Source organism: Ctenopharyngodon idella, chromosome 13 (assembly GCF_019924925.1).
Source record: "Ctenopharyngodon idella isolate HZGC_01 chromosome 13, HZGC01, whole genome shotgun sequence".
NCBI lineage: Eukaryota > Metazoa > Chordata > Actinopteri > Cypriniformes > Xenocyprididae > Ctenopharyngodon > Ctenopharyngodon idella.
Window position 1 is genome coordinate 6,211,312 of NC_067232.1, and position 22,189 is coordinate 6,233,500.

The 22,189-nt window shown below is 35.7% G+C and overlaps 1 protein-coding gene across 4 annotated transcripts in view; it reads right to left on the minus strand.

Moving 5' to 3' along the window:
• Nucleotides 1–22,189, minus strand: part of srbd1 (S1 RNA binding domain 1) — a 62,774-nt gene that overhangs the window by 26,113 nt on the left and 14,472 nt on the right. For all 4 annotated transcript variants that reach the window (XM_051917300.1, XM_051917299.1, XM_051917298.1 and 1 more), the window contains exons 13-16: nucleotides 21,303–21,393; nucleotides 21,110–21,217; nucleotides 7,694–7,785; nucleotides 3,525–3,607 (exon numbers count right to left, since the gene is read on the minus strand). In XM_051917300.1, the coding sequence (XP_051773260.1) occupies nucleotides 3,525–3,607; nucleotides 7,694–7,785; nucleotides 21,110–21,217; nucleotides 21,303–21,393 (374 nt within the window). The remainder of the gene's footprint in view (nucleotides 1–3,524; nucleotides 3,608–7,693; nucleotides 7,786–21,109; nucleotides 21,218–21,302; nucleotides 21,394–22,189) is intronic.

Here is a 22,189-nt window from a genome sequence, read left to right on the forward strand (position 1 = left end):
AGTTCAAAAGAACACAATTTATTTGAAACATATAAAGATTTAAAATATTTTGTATTTTAAATGTCTTGAATGTCACATTTGATCAATTGAATGAATTCCTAAAAAATTCCTTTAAAATAATACAAAATACTGACCCCAAACTTTTGAACTGTAGTGTTTGTTCATCATTGATTTTTTCTTGACTTTGTCAGGATCATTCCAATCATTTGTTATTACAGAATAAGAGTTTTATGATTCAGACTGGTTTGCTAATTAAAAAATTTGATCAATTTGTGAAGTAACAGATTAAAGAAAAGACTACAAAAAAATATAAATAACAAATGTCTATACAAGCTTAATATCTGGTCAATGAAATATTTTAGAGTAGAGCATTACTAGGAGAAAAAAAAAAAAAAAAAAAACATTCACTACAGAATTTTCCATGACTTTTCCAGGCAATAAAAAAAAACACCATTTACAATTCCCTGATGTTTCCAGGGCGCCACAACCTTGTGAACTCTGTACATAAGAATTATTCAAAGCTTCCTTTGCTCCACTAAAAACATTGTGCATTAATTCAAAAAAGCGTTTTGGCAGCAAATCAGATGATGCAGTTTCCTGGCAGTGGGCTGACACTTTAACGACTAATTCTGACACTTTTCTCACCTACACTCTGCTCCATCTTTCCTTTACCTCAGGTGAAGCCTGGAGACCAGGTCTGGAGTCAGTAAACACCTGTCAAACAGAACATGAGCTGCACCCATGCATACTGCACTACTGGACTCACCCAATAAAGTCATGAGAAAAAAACGCTTGTGTTACTTTTTTTAAAAGGTTTACAACGAATGTAAACAGCCATAAGACAAGAAAATGAAAGATAATTGTTGACATTACCAAGCAGGAGGGAAAAGTCATATAGGTAAAAGATGGAAAAATAATAGCTAGATCAGACATGATCAGAATGAGTGAATGTGTTCAGCAGAGCACATAACTTTTCCTTTTTCCCACGCGAAAATGGAATCAGCTATCAATCATCGTCAATCAGCTTCCTGTCAGTCAATACTTACACCTTCATTCACTCTCTTCCGTTTTACCCTGAGGGAACAGTCTCAGCAGGCTCATTAAAAAGAGAAGGCTGGAGTGACATCACTGGTGCTTTTTCTTTACACAACCTTCTAAACCATCGAAAACTTTTTTTTTACCCAATAGATTGCTTGTTCTGAACAGGCAATAAATGGTGTAAAAATAAGATTATTTACTACACCTATGTAACCAACAGACTGGTTCCTTTGTAAACAAACATTTAAATGGAACCTATTTTATAATTCAAAATTAAAGTACAACCTAACATATGCATATTCCTGCAGGCAACCTGAAAAACATCTTTGATGAACACTGATTAACATAATATAATAATAAAAATGGTTTATTGCTGGTTTAAATGTTTGGAAATGAGAAATACACAAGAAAGTGTGCCAAGGAGAGTGACAGTTTCCTTAATATCCAGGGGTGTGCGTGATGTTTTCTCTCACAGCTGGGTAAAATGGTAAAATGTGCCCTCTGGGACCTTTAAGCAGTTGGGAAACCTGAACACACTCCACCTATGTCTCAGTGATTGACAGTTAACTATATAAACCTAAACCCTAGAGGTCCCACCCACTTTGACTTAATGGCATGTCATGACAATACAAGCAACAATAGAGGGCGATGTGCAATCAAAAGTCATGTGAAGGTGAACTCTTTAAGTGAGAAATTGAGTTATAGTATATCTTATATTGGTTATAGAGTTTTTTTTTCTGTATTGGTCTATGTTATATATATTGTGCAATATTGGATATTTAATTGTACATGCTCATTTCCCATATGCTTATATTCAAATTGCTTTTTCTGTCAACTAACTATTTATATTTAATAAAACACTAATAATTAGTACTAACAATTAGTAAATCTCAAAATAAATATCCATTTTTCGCACCATTTGTAGCATATAAGAAATGTAATATCAGCAATACCATGGATTTAATTATTAAAGTATTGGTATCGGCATAAGTGCTGAAAGACAATTAAGTGAACTTTAACATTATATTTTTAAAGTAAAATATATCTTTTTATGGAATTCTAAAGTGAGACAACCACTAAAGACAAACCTTACAGAAACAAACAATCTAAAATACCTTTTTTCCTGTCACCACTCAAAAGATATGCGATTATAACCTCATATTCATGATTGAGGGAAGTGGGTATATAATAACTCACCCTTCAACGCTTATAGTGCTTACGGCCCTACTTGAGATCTTCAGATAAGAAATAAGATCACTATACCTGGTCCAGTCTATTTGTCTACTAAACACAGATATACGTACTGTAAACCCCTTTCACTCACACTCACACACACACACACACACACACACAAACACACTTATCACTCAGCATGTCAGTGTGGTGGAGAGGCATCTTGTGTTGCTCAGATTATGTGGCAGGGTAAATAAACGCTAAGTGCTGACAGACGTGCAGGGGGTCGCTGTGATGCAGACTAGACAACACTCACACTGTGCAAGGGGCAAGGCGAGGTGACCCTGATCCTTTGCTAACTTAAACCTGTGAGCATCAGCACATGTGCATGTTTTCTGAGTCAAAAAGTTGGCAGTGAGAAGTATGTGATACGTGATATTGATCCTTTTGTAAAGACGCAAGTTGGTCTTTCTTCTCCTTATTTGGGAAACGGCTCCAAGGTTGCAGTGGACTTGGTTTACAATTAATTTGTACAGTACTTTAGCTATTTACATAGCCATTTACATTTCATTCCTTTTGTGGCAAACCTGAATTTTCAGCAGCCAGTGTCATTCTAATATGCTGATTTGCTGCTCAAGAAACATTTCTTATTAGTATCAATGTTAAAACAGTTGTGCTGCCTCATATTTTTGTGGAAACTGGTAGTGCATATATAAAGAATTTATTTCAACAAGAGGTTCTGCAGAGTTGAAGACCATGATGTTTAAAAAAAAGAGCAGCAGAGGGCAGGAGAGAGAAATCAAGTATGCAGGACAGCTAGAAAAAAAAAAAAAAAAAAATCAAAAGATGAAAAGTAAGAGCGAGAAGAAAGAAAAAAAAACACAAATCAGGCCCAGCCTTGAGTCAACAAATGATGCTACTGGGAATCATAGTAGAATTAATTTCATGAGAAAAATGGATTACTCATAATATGAGACTGCAAAAGCAAACAGTCAGAGACAGGATTAGCTCACTAGTCCAGCTGACTTCTGTTTTAAACTCCTATTACTCAAAACTAAAAATCAGAGCCTGGCTTAGAAAGTTGGGAATGCGCCTACAATCACTTCGAACATTTGACTGCATCAAGAGCAGAGCCAGGCACAACATCATGTACACAGTATTATGTGAAAGGACACACAGCTGTTGACAGTGTTTAAGACACAATAAACATTACTGCCATAAAAACACTTAGATAATGAACTAACAACCCATTATTAGCACGCTTTTGAAGAGGAGAAAACTAGTTTTAAATGAGTGAGTGTCATGTGACTCACCTGGTAGGTGCCAATGCCAATATGTTTGGGGTCAATCTTAATAAGCTCTGCTAAAGGGTCCTGAACCCGCCTCCCAATAGACACTGAGGACAAAGAAAAGAATACAGGAAGAAAATGATCTCACCATTATGTGCAGTTAATGCTCAAATATAATAATGAATGCCTCAAGAGAACAGCAATTTACACTTTAATAAACCCACAGACTTAATTAAGAATAAATTAAGCTCACATAAGCATAAATCTTTGTAAATTAGACTCTATTTAAATCATGCAAAGGCTTGTGTGAAACATACTGCACTAATCACACCTTCACAGATTATATTAATAAACAAGATTTGCATTTACTGAAATATCAGGGCTTGCAACACACAACTGTGTTTACAGTTTAAATGTGGCCATATATATGGTTAAATAGATGCGAAAAAGGAAGCAAAGAAAGCCAATCACAAATGAGCATGCAAAAAGATGGAAAGAAGAAAGACCTTTCAGAAATGAATATACAAATATTATCGTAGGCCATTATTATTGTCAGTTACATTCTATCAGTCATCAAGATTTAATTTTTTTTAAATCTTAAGTTGTTTAAAAAGTATAACGTTTACAATAATAATAATAATAAAAAATAACTCGGTTAAGGATGAAATAATCTACAAAAACACTGTGAACAAATCATGTATTAGCCCTAGCTACAGATGAATATGCCATCATCTGTCTGGGAGAAAGAGAATGAGAAAGAGAAAGAGGAAGAGGAAGAGGAAGAGAAAGAGGGAAAAAGAACAAGGAAGAGAGAAAGAGAGAGAGGCCCACTAACAGACACACTCACTCCTGAATCCTAGTAAATTGTCATACATGGGCCAACTAAGAGAGGTCTGGTCAAATAAGAACTCAATTAAAGACAAATAAAAACCCAATTCAGAAAAAATTTATCCCCAGGAAATGTGACCAGCCAAACACAATATTATAAAATGAAATGAACATAAGCAGTTTGGCGCACTTGTTCCATTAGCTTTATCTAGTCTTGTTGAAGGTCAGCAAATGAAAGTCAGATTTCCATCTTAACTCGACCATGTGTCCCGAGAGTCAGAGGGCGAGAACGAAAGAGAGAGCGACTCAGACAGAAAACACAGGACAGAATGTGAGACATTGCGTGGTTTTCTGCCCAAGCACAACCTCCACATTACAGAGAGTGGAGAGAAGTGCTTTTGTGTGCGCTGTACAAGGCCTGAGCTGAAACTCCATCCCTTTCCAAATATTATTACAGGCAGCAATTTCCCACAGAGTTCAATGTGGAGACGCAGCGAGCGAGGCTTGGTGATCACGCTCCAGCAAGCCACCTCAAAACCTCCTTCAACAGTCACCCACTTCATACACCTTGATCTTTATAGAAAGCTGAACACCTCTGGAAACAATTGTCCTAAATCAAGATATAAACACCTTTCTCTACTGCAGGTATGTTCAGCGTAGTTCAGGAAGTGTCATAATGAGAAATAAGTCAAAAACGCAAATTCATTAACATATAAATGGCAACATTTACTTAATTACGAAGGTGTTCATAAAAATGAAGTATATTAAAGCCCCATTCACACCACCAACGACACGCAGCGACAAAGCGACATGATCCCATTCATTTTCAAAAGAAGGGCCGGTGAATTTCGATGACACGAGTGGCAATGACTGTTAGTGACAGAATGTAGGCATGTCAAGCGGCGCGAATCAAGTTACAAATGTTCAGAAATCTGAGCTTTATGCAAACTTTATGCAAATGAGCAGCGAATTTCACGAGCAACAGCCAATAGGAGAAAAGACTTTCAGTGGAGCTCACGTTACCGCTTGGTTCACGTCTGCAACCACATATATGGACATAATAAAATGATGCGAGTGAAAGAAACTGTCGGCAGTCTTAGTGAGTTTGATTGATTGTTTGTGTTAATTATATAATGTAGTGAACAGTTTAGCACTGCTGCACTTCATATTACAGTTTCCCCTACATTATGTTGATCATTAAGGACAAGAAAATTGAGTATTTGTCAAATTTGAATGACGTTTTAGTAATTTTAAGTAAGTTTAATTTGTTGATTGACCGATTGCTAATCCGGTTAATGATTTAATGAACTGAGAACTGCTGTAGTATATATCACAACACTCTCCAACAGCAGAATGCTACTTTTTACATACAGCGACAAAGTCGCTGACGGTGTAAACGGGGCTTAAGAAGAAAGAACTTACTCCAGACTTTAGTGTCACATAATCCTTTAGTAATCATTCTAAAATGCTTATTTGCTGCTCAATAATGCTGAGTACAGACTGCATGATTATATCCCCCATATTCACTCGCCGACAGTTTTGTGAAAATCGCAGACAAATTCCTAAAATAGGAGGCAAATCGGTGCTTGTTCACGTGAGTGACAATCACATAGTTTGTGTTATCAAAGACGCAAACTGAGACAAGCACCGATGCGTCACTGATGGCCATAAAATATTTAGCATGCCAAATATCTGGACCTGTCTGCAACTCAGAGTCCTGCAATGTGAAATGTATTTTGACTGGAAATGACATTGGCAACAACCTACAGCCAATGAGAGAGCAAGATACAGGGCGAGGGAAAGTTCAGAGGAGTCATACACCTGCAACAAAACATTATCAATCATGGCTTCTGCAAACAACCATTCTCTCCTTCATATTTTTCTTTTTTTTCCCGCTGCAAATCAGCACAGACAACTTAAATCGCAAGCTTCTTTAAGGCTATCATTTTAACAAATCCAGTCTCACACAAAAACTCCCATCTCACTTGTGATCTTACATTATTTGTCAGTCTTATTTGCCGATTCTTCCTATTGAAATGTTGTGTCTTCTGAAATCTTCTGAAATGTCATGTAATCTACCCTGTCGCCGATCAGTCATGTAATGTGCACACAACAGCAAACAAATGGTACCCCAGACAGTGTGAGAAAAACAGCAATCCAACGACTTTGAAAATCGTGCAGTGTGTACCCAGCATAAATCTTCCTTGTTATTATCTATTATCTAGTTTTTTTAAAAATAGAAGTCTTTTGTAACATTATATATATATATATACTACATTATCTACGCTAGTGATGTAGCATTGCATTTAATGCATGAAACACAAAACACTACACACATTTACACACATCCCACATAGGACGGTCCAATTTCTTACGCCTTTCATAAAAGCGATAAATATAGCTCCCTAGTTTGCTCTTGCATTTGACCAGAGGAAAATTTATGATTAATCCCATACTGATTTACTGCTTTTATAGAGGAAGTCTGGTATAATTCTCAGATCCTGTTTTTGAGAACATTTGAGAGATTTCCAAACTTTTCGCCTTGCTTTTTTATTTTTGGAGGAGTTGAGGGTGCTTGTGTGGTCTGAACACAGGCAAACCTTTTTACAGAAAGTTCTGTTTCACAGAAACATATCTAATGGGTAAGACAGATATAGAGAGAAGTGAAACTAGAAGGTTTGATAGACTGTGAAAGACTATTGTTACGTCTTCTGAAGTCCATGTATCGACAACTGGAGATATGAATGTGGCCTAAAGGAGACAGGGAGCCCGTTTCAGACTAAGGAGACAAGGTTGACTGAAATGGCATGTAAAGGTCTGGTTGAGTGGGAGCTGAGTTGGACTGACAGGTAAGGCTGTTGACTTATATTTGCAAAATCCTAAAACCATAACAAAGCCTTGAATTTATATAAGAGCATCTTTACCATTATATTTATTTAAAGTATTTTTAAAAATAAAATATAAAATGGCAGCTTAAAATAAAAAAAAATAAAAAAATTATATATATATAAAATAGTGTTAGTAATACTGTATTTATTTATTTTATTATTAGCACCAGTAGGCTTGGCAAATAATAACAAATGTTAAATCCTTGTCTCAATTACAAAATCTGCCAATAGCCTTGTCAACAGTTGATAAACATTTTCTGTTTTCAGTTTTTATAGAGAATTTTGAGTAAATAACATGTACAAATAATAATTAATTTCAGATTTTGTATATGTCTCATTCGTCATCTTTAAATTCCATTACATATATCTGCATCATATCTGACGTAAAAAAAAAATAAATAAATTAAAAAAAAAAAAAAAGCTAAAATGATCAATCACTAGTTTTGAGTGTATGGAAAGGAGGAATATGTAAATTACCTGCACTCCTTAAGTTGGGATCCATGTCAGGCATCTCTTTAACAGCCTCAGGACTCACACTGTAGATGGACGCTCCAGCTTCATCTGTTATGCTGAAACAACAAAGACATACTGAAGCTGGTTTCCAAGGAAATCAGAGCGCTAACCTCATGAAGACCCCAGTGAACTTATGAAGCTCCCTCAGTACGTCTAGGAGGCGTCAGACCAAAGAGTCCATTTAAATACATTTCCATAGCAAGCTTGTAGTTGATACAGCAGGAACCGAAGTGTAGAGTACACAGCAATGCATGGAAGACGTACTTCAAAACACAATCTCACAATACAGCCCTGTTTTCATTTGTCAAGTTTCTAAAAAAAAAAAAAAAAATGGATTCAGAAGGTTATAAATGCATTAGGTTTCTGTGCTGTCATGCACATACAGTATGCTCTGTTACAAGTGTTATCCATACAAATTTGTACAAATCTTTACATCCATATTTTGAAGAATCTTTATTCCTTAAAAGAGTATTGCAAACATGATATTAATTACTAATAGTTATTTAAATCATCTGACAGCCAAAATATTTTGCAAAGCATTGACATCTTTCTAAGTACTCCCTTGGGTGCACCTTGTTGTCAATCACTGGTTTAGTGATTCTCACTTGGGTGATTCTCTCTCTCTCTCTCTCTCTCTCAACACATTTTCAGTAGCATGTGTATTGTTCTGCTTGCCACTCAAAGTGATTTATAATACACTAATTGCAGAGTCAGTCCCACTGGAGGGAGCAGTTTGATGACCACACAGGCTCAATAGTGAAAGAGTGCACTCAGTTATATTTCCACTGGTAAGGTTAACTCTACCTGAACCAACAAAAAGCCCATATCAATTAGGCTACAAATACAATACTAACAATAATTAAAACATAAAACATAAGTTTTAACAATTTAACCACTAATTATACTTCTAAATACTGATTCACATATTAAGAGTTTTAAACCATTAATTTGTGCAATAAAATGGTCTATTAATCTAACAGAAAGAATGAAAATGTAAAAATATGGGTAAATACTGCCATCTAGAGGACTTAATGGTAAATGTGCTTGTCTCTATTATGTTTTGATATACTGTAACTCAAAATAAATGTTAAACGGTCTTGCTGGAAAATATTGATTATTGCCTGCTAATTTAATAATAATAATAATAATAATAACAACTATTATTATTATTATTATTATCAGAATCTGAATGAGCTTTATTACCAAGTGTGTTTACACATTCAAGGAATTTGTCTTTGTGACAGAAGCTTCTACAGTACAGACAGAATGACAGTGACAAGACAAAGATATTAAAAAACAGAATAAAATAGAATAAGTGAATAAAATAAAATTAAAATAAAATTATATAAAAATATAAATAAACAATATACAAAATAGACAACATTTGTATGTACAGATATGTTATATACAAAAGCAAGGAAATGTAAATAAGAGTTATGGTGTGCTAAATAAGTATAAATAAATTCTCTCTCTGAAAACATCAGCAAAGATAAATGTCCTCCGCACATGATTATCACCACTGTTACAGAATGACCCTACAAATTAGGGCAGATCACCACTGCAGCCTCCATTACATTTGCTTCCTCTCTATTGGTGCCTAAGGGCTCTTTGGGTAACTTTGCCAATTAGTGTCATCATACTCATGACAGGATGCAGAGGCTTTGTGACATGGACCACCAGTTTGACTGGTGTCCTCATTTTCCCAGATCCTTTCCCCTCCTCCCTCTCCCTCCCATAGCTGACAGATCGCCATGATGACAGTACTAACGAGCCCTGGCATATGACCTAGGGGTCAAGGTGGAGCAGGTTATTAGAAAGATTAAGAACAAATTAAGAAGGAAACAGATGCCAACCCTGATAAACATTCAAATAAAACTCATAAATATAAAATCACATATTTAAATATGTTAAATAATACCATATAAATAAAACTAATTGTTATTCGTGAAATTAAAGGATGAAAGTTATCCAAATGTCTCTTTCAGACATAGTAGTCATTATATTTTATTATACTATATTCTAATAATATATTAAAAATTAAATAATTATAATAAAATATCCAGTTTAATAATAATAAACAATGTATATTATATAATAATTTGTAATAAAATAATAAAAGAACAACAACATTAATTTTATTGCATTTAATAATAATAAATATTAATAATAATAATAATGATGATATTTATTATTATTATTATTATTATTATTATTATTGTTGTTGTTGTTGTTGCACAGTGGTATTTATTCTTGACTAGGGATGTGCACAAGTAAATGACTATTCATTTTTTTAAATGCATGTTGGTCTTTTTTTCCTGAAAAGAACATCAAATTAATAAACTTTTTTTATTTATATTTTAATTTTCATGTAATAGATTACTTGGATTCACTTAATACACCTATCTCTAATTTTGAGTACCTTTAAATCAATTAAATGTTCATTAAATAGTCTATTAAACTCAGTTTATTTAGTTTTGTGGTTGATTCGGTTTGATGTCGGTCTTCATCAAACTAAATAAATAATTCCTTATGTAGTAGTCCTTCAGTGCGCAGAATTTTTCTGCATTCTTTCCACCAGAATGGTATGACAGCAGTGTTGAAAAGGAGAGCAGGTTTTGGATATTGAGAAAGAGATGAACCTGTCATGTTTGAATAAATCAGAAGGGCTGCAAGGGTTAACGGGTACAAGCCCTGAACCATTCTGACATGGATATGCATCATATCGACCAGCCACTTCTCTTCATTAAGGGCACGGCTGAACTTGTAAAAGGGCAGGCAGCAGAAGGCTGCCAGCACTCGGCCCAGCTCAAGTGGACAGCAAGACATAAGAACAAAGAAAAAACCTGCCTGCAAGTGCTGCAGATGACTTGATGACCCTTGAGGTTTGACAGTCACTCACTTACTCACACCCAATACACCCACACTTTGGGGACTATCATCTCTCTATGAGAGTCTCTGGGCAAAGTCATGGCTGGGCCCCCTCTAACTGTAAGTAATTGTGGTATTCTCAGTATTTGTCATCACCCTCCAGGCCGGTCCATCTCCCCCTCCCAATGTCCATGACCACCGGGTGACACCAAGAGATGGATACATACTTTGATACTTGCCCCCTAAACACATGTTCTAATTAAACACATTCATCAGATCTGTCTGCAGGGTGAAGAAATATTGTCACGGTATCTTCAAATCCTGCAGATAGAAGTCCACTGTTCCTGATAATACTAGTTACATTTGGAAAAGTAAAGCAAACATGCTGTTTATATCAAAGGTGAGGAAATTCAAAATTCTACACAATGAAAGTTTTTTTTTTTTTTTTTCTGCAAACTATTAAGTAAACAACAACAAACAAATCAATTATGCAGCAGAGTAAGTTGCATACTATTTGATTATTTTATAACTTTTCTGATAGAGTTTGCTTTTTAGGGCAAAAACTACCCAGACTTTATAGTTATGAGGTCCCTGTGAAAAAACTTATCATTATGCATTTATCCTATGCAAGATAAATGTTAAATTGGATACAAGAGATGTAAAAACAGTAATATTGTGAAATATTATTACAATTTCAATCATTTTTCTATATTAATTAATTATAAAATGAAATTTATTCCTGTGATAATAATGCTGAATTTTCAGCAGCCATTACTCCAGTCTTCAGTGTCACATGATCTTTCAGAAATATGCTGATTTGCTGCTCAATAAACATTTATTATCATACAAAGTCAGATGTGCTGCTTCATATTTTTGTGGAAACCATATGTTTTTGTCAGAATTCTTTGATGAACAAAGTTCAAGAACAGCATTTATTTATTATATTATTATAAATGTCGCTTTGTCACTTCTGATAAATTGAATGCAGCTGAATAAAATATAAATTTCTTTCAAAAACTCTTACTGACCCCAAACATTTGAATCGTAGTGTATATTACTATACTAATTCCGTTTATTTTAATGTACAGTAAAGGAGATATAGATTATTAGCAATATACAATTTTAAATAAAAAAAATTTAATCTCATCATCAAATGTGCAAAATTTACTAAAGTCTGTCTTTTGTCTTTGAAAGTTGAAAAAAAAAAAAAAAAAAAACAGTACTATGAAAGAAAACATTTTTTGGGAAAATTGCTCAGCCAGCAGACCCAAGGGATTCCCAAAAGAGAAAAAAAACAATCATGAGATATCAGACCAATGCCAAGTCTAAACACTATGACATTTTTTGCCTAGAAAAGGGCCAAAATGGCAGGTGTCAAAGGTCGTCAGTCTCAGGCTCTGTGCTAGGGGGTAGGAAGTGCCTAGTCAGTGTGGAGGTGCAGTTAACAGCACATTCAAGCTGCCACCATCACACAATTCTGAAAAGAGCAAAACCTCACAGTCACTCACGTCAAACTGGTGGCAGATGTTCATCACCCCCTCAACACCCCTTCCTCCTTTAAACACCCAAAGAACTGCGGCAGAGGGTGTCAGCTGTCCAGATTGCTGGACGTTTTCCTGCGTATCGTGCTAAAGGGGGTTTTGAATATATGTTGGTGTCCAAGCCTTAAACTCAAGAACCTCATCTAAACCAAGAATATTTTGTAAATTCAATGGTTCACACTGTGGAAATGGATCTTGCAATTCAAAGCACTCAAGTGTAGCCCATAAAAAGGATATTCCAGAGCTTTCCATATTCTAATTTTCAAGACCAGTTTCATTGGAAGCCTAGTTCATATATGCCGATGTGGAATTGAGGTTTCTATGGTTTGATGTTGCTTGCATTTTCTTTTTCTGTACTCCAAGGGCTATAAACTACAACCTAAAATGGCCAAACACAAGTAAATTAGGCATGAAATGTGCAGCATGTTAAAAACTTTACTGGTGGGGATTGCTTCCAGTTGTTCTGACATCACAAGAGCACATTAGATTAGAAATTGACAAATGGGGATTTGGCATGTGAGTTTAAGGCAATGAAAACTTTCAAGTGGACCGCTTGCTTGATCTCATGCTTGGCTGCCACAGATCAATCAGCACTAGGCGGATAGGGAGTGACATTGCAGTATTCATGTCCGTTCTTCTGGAAACTTCGTGTTAGATGCAAGAAAGCATTCGTAGTAAGCAAGATTGTCTGATAAACTCCAGATACCAAAATCTAATATATAACATATATAATTTAATATCATTTAGATTTTTTTTTTTTTTTTATGATTGGATGTTCCATGTTCTTAGTTATTGTAACAGCTAATACACTAGGGTTCAAAAGCTTTTTTTCTTGATACTTTTGTTCAGCAGAAAATGAATACTTTTATTCAGCAAGGATGCACTGAATTCATCAAAAGTGACAGTAAAAGCGTTGATAATGTTACAACAGATTTCTATTTCAAATAAATGCTGTTATTTTTAACTTTATTCATCAGAAAAAAAATCATGGTTTCCACAAAAATATTAAGCAGCACAACCATTTTCAACACCGATAAGAAATGTTTCTTGAGCAGCAAATCAACATATTAGAATGATTTCTGAAGGATCAATTACATTTTAAATTATATTAAAATAGAAAACAGTTATTTTAAATTCAACATTTCACAATATTACTGTCTTACTGTATTTTTTGATAAAATAAATGCAGCCTAGGTGAGACTTTTTTCAAAAATATATAACGATAGTGTATACGATATCACAGTGTATACCACATATCAGTTAAATTCTATGTAACAAATTACTATGTCATTTAGCAACCTTAAACAGCCCAGATTTAGGTAAACAAATTATATTAGTTGAATTATTTTGTTATAAATCTAACTACTGAATGAACGTTGGTTATATAGCTTTATTATGATTCGTTCAGTTTGTTTTCTAACCAATATGATAATGATACTAAGAAAAAGAATTCCAAAAACTACTGCATCTTGGATGTATTGTAGATCAAATAGGAGATACTACTCATTTAAAAACCTGACTGCTGTACTTTTCAATGGCAAGATAAATCTAAGAGCAAATGTAAGATGGCACATTGATGTCAATAAAAGCCCCACAACTGTCAACCAAACACAGACATTACCATAAATTTCAATAAATTAACAGCAGTCAATCAAAATTAGGCCGGGCTCAAGACAGTTGTTTATGGAGCCACTGGTTCTGGCTGTCCTCTGTGATGCGGACATCTATCCCTCAGTGAGCCATTAGCCATGGGCCTGTGACTGGCAAATATTCCTCCTCATTCCTCACTGTCCTAATCACCCTACCCAGAATCCTCCTCAAAGGACAAACTTCCCTGATGCAAAATCCTAGTCATCCAAGACCTTACAGCAAAAAGTGATTTCACTTTACCAGGAGCAAGCTGGTTGTAAAGGGCATGTATTATATTATATATGTGGGCATATATATGAATTAACTATTTAAATATAACTATTATTAATATTTATATACATAGCTTATATTTATATTTCATGTTTTTATTTATATATTTATTTTCTTATATATGCCCATATATATAATATAATATATATCCTTTACAGCAAGCTTTCTCCTGGTAAAAGGGAAATAATAATAATAATAATAATAATGTAATATTTTTGAATATTGTGCCTTTAAAACAGGGTTCTTCTTACAGATAATGTAAAATGAAATTCCAGGACTTTCAAGGACTTTTCAAGCACTACATTTTTGGTTTTCAAGGACTACAATCAGAGATCTCACTTATCAAACAATATGTTTGTTATCTTTCAAATTCTAAAAAGGTTAATAGATAAATAAAAATAAACTAATAAAACAAAATGGTACAAATAAAGTGTAGCACATGCAATGACTGTGGTAACTTTAACCATTGAAAGGTTATGACCAAGCTATCACTTTCCTTATTCGAACAATTTTTTTTCTCATGAATATATAATTGAGCTGAAAAATGAAAGCTGTATCATATACTTGGATATTTATATGAGCAATATCACACTCATAGCCATGAGAAATGGCTCTATATCTATATCAGACGGGTTGTAGCATTAATTTTGCGTGAAAAGATAAGTTACATCAATAAAATTAAACACTAATTTCACATATATTGTCTTTCAAGAATTCAAGGACTTTTCAAGTACCTTTTCATAAATATGGCTGTTTTCAAGGGTTTCCCAGGACTTAAATTTCGAAAAGTCAAATTCAAGTACTTCAAGCACTTTAAGCACCTTGTACGAACCCTGTTTAAAAAACAAATGTTTCATATAGACTTTTTCATCCATGCTGACATTGCATGACATTGCCAGTGTTAAGGACACTATAAAGATGCATCTATTAATAATTTACAGAAAGTGGTAGTTTCTTTCCTATTAAGACTGAAGTGGTTAACAACTGATCCCAGCAACAGAGTGTACTAAAAGAAAAATGAACAGGATAGAGGAGAGAGCTCCTGTAATTCTGTGTTCCCCTGCAAAGTGAGTCTAATGACCAGAGACTGGCCGGCTGGTGGCAGAGAGCAAGCCTGAGGGGAAATGGGTGGTCACTGCCACTGTCTTCAACCTTAAGAACTGACAGAGCTGTCCAATCAGTCTGTAGCCATAGCTCAGTATCAGGATCACTGTCCTGACAGTCGAAACACTACAGGCTCCCTCGTTAAGCAAGATACATGTCATTTTGTCCTTTAGGGGCGAGAGGCAAAGTCAGGGCCAAACAGCAGCAATGACCAGAGTCAGAGCAGCACCTTCTGAACATGTTTCTTAGAAGGGAAACACCATTTATAATATATAATTGACAAATCACACTCAGTAAATAAGAGTGCAGTTGCTCTAAAATAAACAAACATATCAATTCTATATGGCACACAATACGTAATGAACCCCTAACCCAAATCTGTACAACATAACTATGACAAATCCATGACCAAAGCACCAAGTGTTTCTCCTAGAAGCGTTAAGACGCCATGTCAGCCAAGGTCAACTTTTATTGGGTCATCTTGGATGTTAGAAGCCCTTTGAGCATGTATTAGTCATGAGAATCCAGCATACACACACTGATACTGATAAAACACACATACAGTCACAGTGAGTGACAGTATTCCAGGAATCTCACACTCCCAAGTTCAAAGCTAATTATGTGTACCTTTAATCATAATTCAAACCAATTCAAATCATGGTAACGGTCTAGAAGGATAAAATCACCTGGCAGTAAAGAGTGCTGGGCCAGAGGAGGGCGCCACAGAGGGGTTCCAGGGAAGAGGTTCAAAGCATGGTGTAAATCTCACAGCTAATATATTGAAGCGGACTCAACTGGGGCACAACCTACAGAGACAAAGTTCAAGAAGAGGGCAACTCTACATCATACATGTGAGCTTCTCAGTGTACTGTACAGGTATTAAGGCAAATTGTCACAAGAGAGACTAATAAAAAGACCTACACCATGTGTGCACTGTGTGCAACTTTTAAAACATTTGAAATTGATTTGAATATGGAAAATGTGAAAGCATTAACAAATTAGCCAAAATAATTGATGTGTAGAACTTTGAGAATGATGGCTATTCGAATGCAGCAACAGTTTATGTGGATGCCTGCTAGTACTTTTGTATTACATATTAACAACATTAATAATAATAATAATAATAATAATAATAATAATAATAATAATAAAGGTATGATACAAAATATATTATTTAATTTAAATTAATTATATAATGTATATTTAATATTTACTATACACATTCTTGCATTCTTATTTTGCAACACAGAAATAAGCTATTTTCTGTGCAAGACTTCTGATTCGTTAGCCGTTATAAGTAGTAGTGGTAGTTATTTATTTTTATTGCCATGTCATCATCTAAGGCTATATATGTCTTGAAGTATCACAATAATATTGTATCGTGAGTTCAATATCGTGATATGTATCGAATCGTGACATGAGGGTATCATTACACCCCTACTATTTTCATGTCAAAAATTGAGTTGCAATAATACAAGAGTTACGTAAACAAAAAATAAAAACCAAGCAAACAGAAAAATACAGCAGTTAAAATTATACAAGATTTTTTTTAATTAACACATGATAAAAATTGTAAAATCTTTTCTGGTAAAATCTTACTAAACCAGTTCTTGAGTGAGTACTTCATAAAAAAGTTAGCCACTATAGGTAAATAACTAGAAGAATAACACAGTGCAGTAAAACCAGTGCATTTATGATTATGATAATGAATTAAAATAATATGACAACAAATACCAGCAGCACAGGGCAGGTAAAATAACGAAGCGAATGACACTGGAAGCTAGACGTTGGAAGCTGGAAGCTTATGCTAAAAATAAATACAAATAAGAATAAAACAACACTAATGTATTACTAACGGTAACTTCATTATACTACACTCTTGCATGCAAGTGAAGTCCAGTGTAAAGACAATTTTCCCAATTTCCTAACAAGAACATCTAAGTACCAATACAAATCACACACAAAAAAAAGCCTTATTATAGAAAGAACTGGAAGAAAATGGCAAGAGGTCAGTGTTTAACCTGGTCTTCCTCAAGTAACAACCCCACCAACTCAACAGGCAAGTGTCCCTTCATTTAAACGAAGAGCACCAGGTCGCTGAGAGCCGTGCAGCTCATCCCGCAGGCTCATTACCGCACACAGTCTGCCGGCACTGCCTGTCATTCCTCAGGAGCAGTCAGGCAAAAGAAAGGAAAAGAGATGGCTAGCGGGGACGTCGGGACAGAAGGGAGGGAGCAAGGGATGTAGGTGGGGCAACGGATGATGATTTATTTCTGAACAAGCTGAGGAGTGGGGAGACAGATAGCAGACGGTGCAAATGAAGCCACCAGTTTAATTGACTAGTGATGCACAAAGTGCAAAGTGGAGATGAACTTTCAAAAGGGAATGAAAAAAAAAGTACATATTTCCTAACAAACTTAACACCTAAAACACAATACCACAAAATTCATCTACACTTCCAAAGTACCTTTCAAAAGTTTGATGTCAGTAAGATTTTTTTGTTTTGTTTTTTTTTTTTAAGAAAGAAATTAATACTTTTATTCAGCAAGGACACATTAAATTGTTCAAAAGTGAAAGTAAAGACATTTATATTGTTATATAAATTTTCTGTAAAAATGCTGTACTTTTGAACTTTCTATTCATCAAAGAATCCTTAAAAAAAAATATGCAGCACAACTGTTTCAACATAGATAATAATCAGAAATGTTTCTTGAGCACCAAATCAGCATATTAGAATGATTTCTGAAGGATCATGTGACACTGAAGACTGGAGTAATGATCCTGAAAATTCAGCTTTGCCCTCACAGGAATAAATTACATTTTAAAATATATTAAAATAGAAAAAAGTAATTTTAAATTGTAATAATATTTCACAATATTACTATTTTTAAATGCAGCCATGGTGAGCATAAAGCGACTTCTTTCAAAAAAAAAAAAAAAAATTATATATATATATATATATATATATATATATATATATATATATATATATATATATATCTTAACCAACTCTAAAAACCAACCCTAAATTTAGTAGTGTACAATGCAATACATTAACTATCACAACTTTGGCATTATTAATCTCCAAAAGTAAGTCAGGTCCATGTATGTGTAAGCATTCTATGGAATCATTCTTGTGTGTTGAGTCTCAAAGGCAAAAAAATGGGAAGTTTAAGGGTCAGAAAAAGGGTGAAATATCAATATTAATATCAATATTTTGATTATGTTTGGCACAAAAAATTAACTTTATTATAAGTTAATTTTTTTTCCTCTCCACTTCAAGGGAAAATATAAATAAATTTAAATTAAAATAATGATACCATACTCCACACAGTGCTTTCATGTGTTTTCATATACAGTGGGTACGGAAAGTATTCAGACCCCCTTAAATTTTTCACTCTTTGTTATATTGCAGCCATTTGCTAAAATCATTTAAGTTCATTTTTTTTTTTCTCATTAATGTACACACAGCACCCCATATTGACAGAAAAACACAGAATTGTTGACATTTTTGCAGATTTATTAAAAAAGAAAAACTGAAATATCACATGGTCCTAAGTATTCAGACCCTTTGCTCAGTATTTAGTAGAAGCACCCTTTTGATCTAATACAGCCATGAGTCTTTTTGGGAAAGATGCAACAAGTTTTTCACACCTGGATTTGGGGATCCTCTGCCATTCCTCCTTGCAGATCCTCTCCAGTTCTGTCAGGTTGGATGGTAAACGTTGGTGGACAGCCATTTTTGGGTCTCTCCAGAGATGCTCAATTGGGTTTAAGTCAGGGCTCTGGCTGGGCCATTCAAGAACAGTCACGGAGTTGTTGTGAAGCCACTCCTTCGTTATTTTAGCTGTGTGCTTAGGGTCATTGTCTTGTTGGAAGGTAAACCTTCGGCCCAGTCTGAGGTCCTGAGCACTCTGGAGAAGGTTTTCGTCCAGGATATCCCTGTACTTGGCCGCATTCATCTTTCCCTCGATTGCAACCAGTCGTCCTGTCCCTGCAGCTGAAAAACACCCCCACAGCATGATGCTGCCACCACCATGCTTCACTGTTTGGACTGTATTGGACAGGTGATGAGCAGTGCCTGGTTTTCTCCACACATACCGCTTAGAATTAAGGCCAAAAAGTTCTATCTTGGTCTCATCAGACCAGAGAATCTTATTTCTCACCATCTTGGAGTCCTTCCATGCGGGCTTTCATGTGTCTTGCACTAAGGAGAGGCTTCCGTCGGGCCACTCTGCCATAAAGCCCTAACTGATGGAGGGCTGCAGTGATGGTTGACTTTCTACAACTTTCTCCCATCTCCCGACTGCATCTCTGGAGCTCAGTCACAGTGATCTTTGGGTTCTTCTTTACCTCTCTCACCAAGGCTCTTCTCCCCCGATAGCTCAGTTTGGCCGGACGGCCAGCTCTAAGAAGGGTTCTGGTCGTCCCAAACGTCTTCCATTTAAGGATTATGGAGGCCACTGTGCTCTTAGGAACCTTAAGTTCAGCAGAATTTTTTTTGTAACCTTGGCCAGATCTGTGCCTTGCCACAATTCTGTTTCTGAGCTCTTCAGGCAGTTCCTTTGACCTCATGATTCTCATTTGCTCTGACATGCACTGTGAGCTGTAAGGTCTTATATAGACAGGTGTGTGGCTTTCCTAATCAAGTCCAATCAGTATAATCAAACACAGCTGGACTCAAATGAAGGTGTAGAACCATCTCAAGGATGATCAGAAGAAATGGACAGCACCTGAGTTAAATATATGAGTGTCACAGCAAAGGGTCTGAATACTTAGGACCATGTGATATTTCAGTTTTTCTTTTTTAATAAATCTGCAAAAATTTCAACAATTCTGTGTTTTTCTGTCAATATGGGGTGCTGTGTGTACATTAATGAGGAAAAAAAAAGAACTTAAATGATTTTAGCAAATGGCTGCAATATAACAAAGAGTGAAAAATTTAAGGGGGTCTGAATACTTTCCGTACCCACTGTACATGTAACTGCTCCATGTTTCTTTTACATTTATTCATTTAGCAGACAATTTTATCCAAAGCGACTTAAAAATGAGGAATACAACAAGCGAGAACACGTCGTGTTCAAGCATTTCATGCAAATACAGCTACTAGATCCATTTCTCCACTTAATGGAACATTTAAGCATGCAGTTTTAAAGTATCGTTTATTTCAACTCGCACCCTGCTTGTACAAATACTTGGCTGTGGTTACCAGGACAGGAAACAAAGTTCAAACTGCCTGGCATGCCCGCCATAACAGTTGACGATGCACTGCCAATTTGGAAATCTCAAATCTTCCACTTTCATTTTAGAATGTAGGTTGAAATGGATCCACTTGTGGAGTGCCTTGAATGTCAATTTTGACACATCATGCTTTGCAGAGAACTATTGAGGCAGACCTGGCAACCCATCTGAGCTGTGCTAAGGGATGCGGAGAGCTTTAATGAAAACCCCCATCAGTGTATGCCATAAACGGCCACTTCAGAGCGGTTCTGGGCAGCTCTCCAGTCAGAACCAAAAGTCAACAAACAAGAGTCTAGCTAGAAGGAGAAAGAGACAATCCCAGATCCAGTCTTTATTTGGGTTGGAGGAAAACACGTTGGACTGGTTTGGTTTGAAGGGCGGTGAGAAATATTTGTTTTTAATTAGAGACAGTCAAACAAGGTCCAGATACCATTTAAAACCCGCAAGAGTAACACATTCCAGACCGGCACCATTTCCTTTGCTCCTTTTCTGCGTACCTTGCTGTACAGTTGCTATTTTCGCTCTCAGTAGAGTTTATTGATGAAAAATTTTCAAATTTCAAGCTGCAATTGCACTAAGACTGTACAAGAGCCTGATGTGACCTCAAACAAACGCAGCCAAAAACTGCTAAGCAACTCTCAGGAGAATAACATCTGCTGTACTGCTCAGTGGTCTGCTCTGTTTTTTAAAAAGGGAAATGTCATACCAGTAGGACACATCCATGGGGTTGAAGAAGCGCTGTTTAATTAGGTCTGTAAAGAAGGCTTCAGTCTCCCTGCATGCTTTGCCGTTTCCTATGACAATGGTTTGACAGCTGTGGGAGAACAAAAATATCAAGTTATTCATAGATCTTTATGGTGCCTACAAACTGCTCAGTGTCATCACTATGATTGCAATACCTGTGTTTGAACATAAGATGGCGCAGTTTTTCTGCCTCTTTGTGTTTAGCTGAGCCATGGAGGTACACCACATCTGTGTGCAGGATCTGACCTGAGGAAAGAATAAAAAGAGGAGATATGTCAGGACAGTAGAGGACACATGCGACTAGATTTTGTGTGGAAATCAACTTAACAATACATCATCATCATCATCATCATCATCTTGTATATACAGCAGACTCTCATTCGATTCCCCTTCAATTTTTTGTCTCCACCTTGTTCCCCTCTCCTCAGACAATACGGCTACCATTTTCTGTCAGCCTGACAGAGGCAGTCTAATAGCAATAGACACCTCAAGAGCCCGGCAGGTCATGTGACTACACACCCACAGACATGTCACAGTCAAGCTGGGTTTGCGTGTGGTGCTGCTGCAGGGCAGAGGGCAAATATGGCAATGCCACCTGACACACACCCGCCAGGCCGATCAGTCGCCTGGACGCGGGGCACACAGGGCACAGCGTGCAGCTCCACGCACTGAGAGGACACAATGGGCATTCTCATCACACCTGCCAATCAGACACTCTCCTTCATCAACTTTAAAATTATGCTGCACTAAACTAAAAGCAATTACAATTAAGAGGCAAAAGTTCATTATGACTATGTTGGTCCATTTCAATACTAGTCTATATTTGGTTGATTACAAAGATTTCAAAACATCAGCTTAAATTTACCATAACTATCCATTACTATTAGATTATTAATCAGATTGTTAGTTGACAGCCAAAAGAAAAACTAGAAAAATATTATAAAAGATAAATTAAATAAACAACTTCAAGTTATAATAAAACATATTGATTACAATTTTACAGTAAAATATTAAGACAAAGAAAAAGCATCTTTCTTCATTT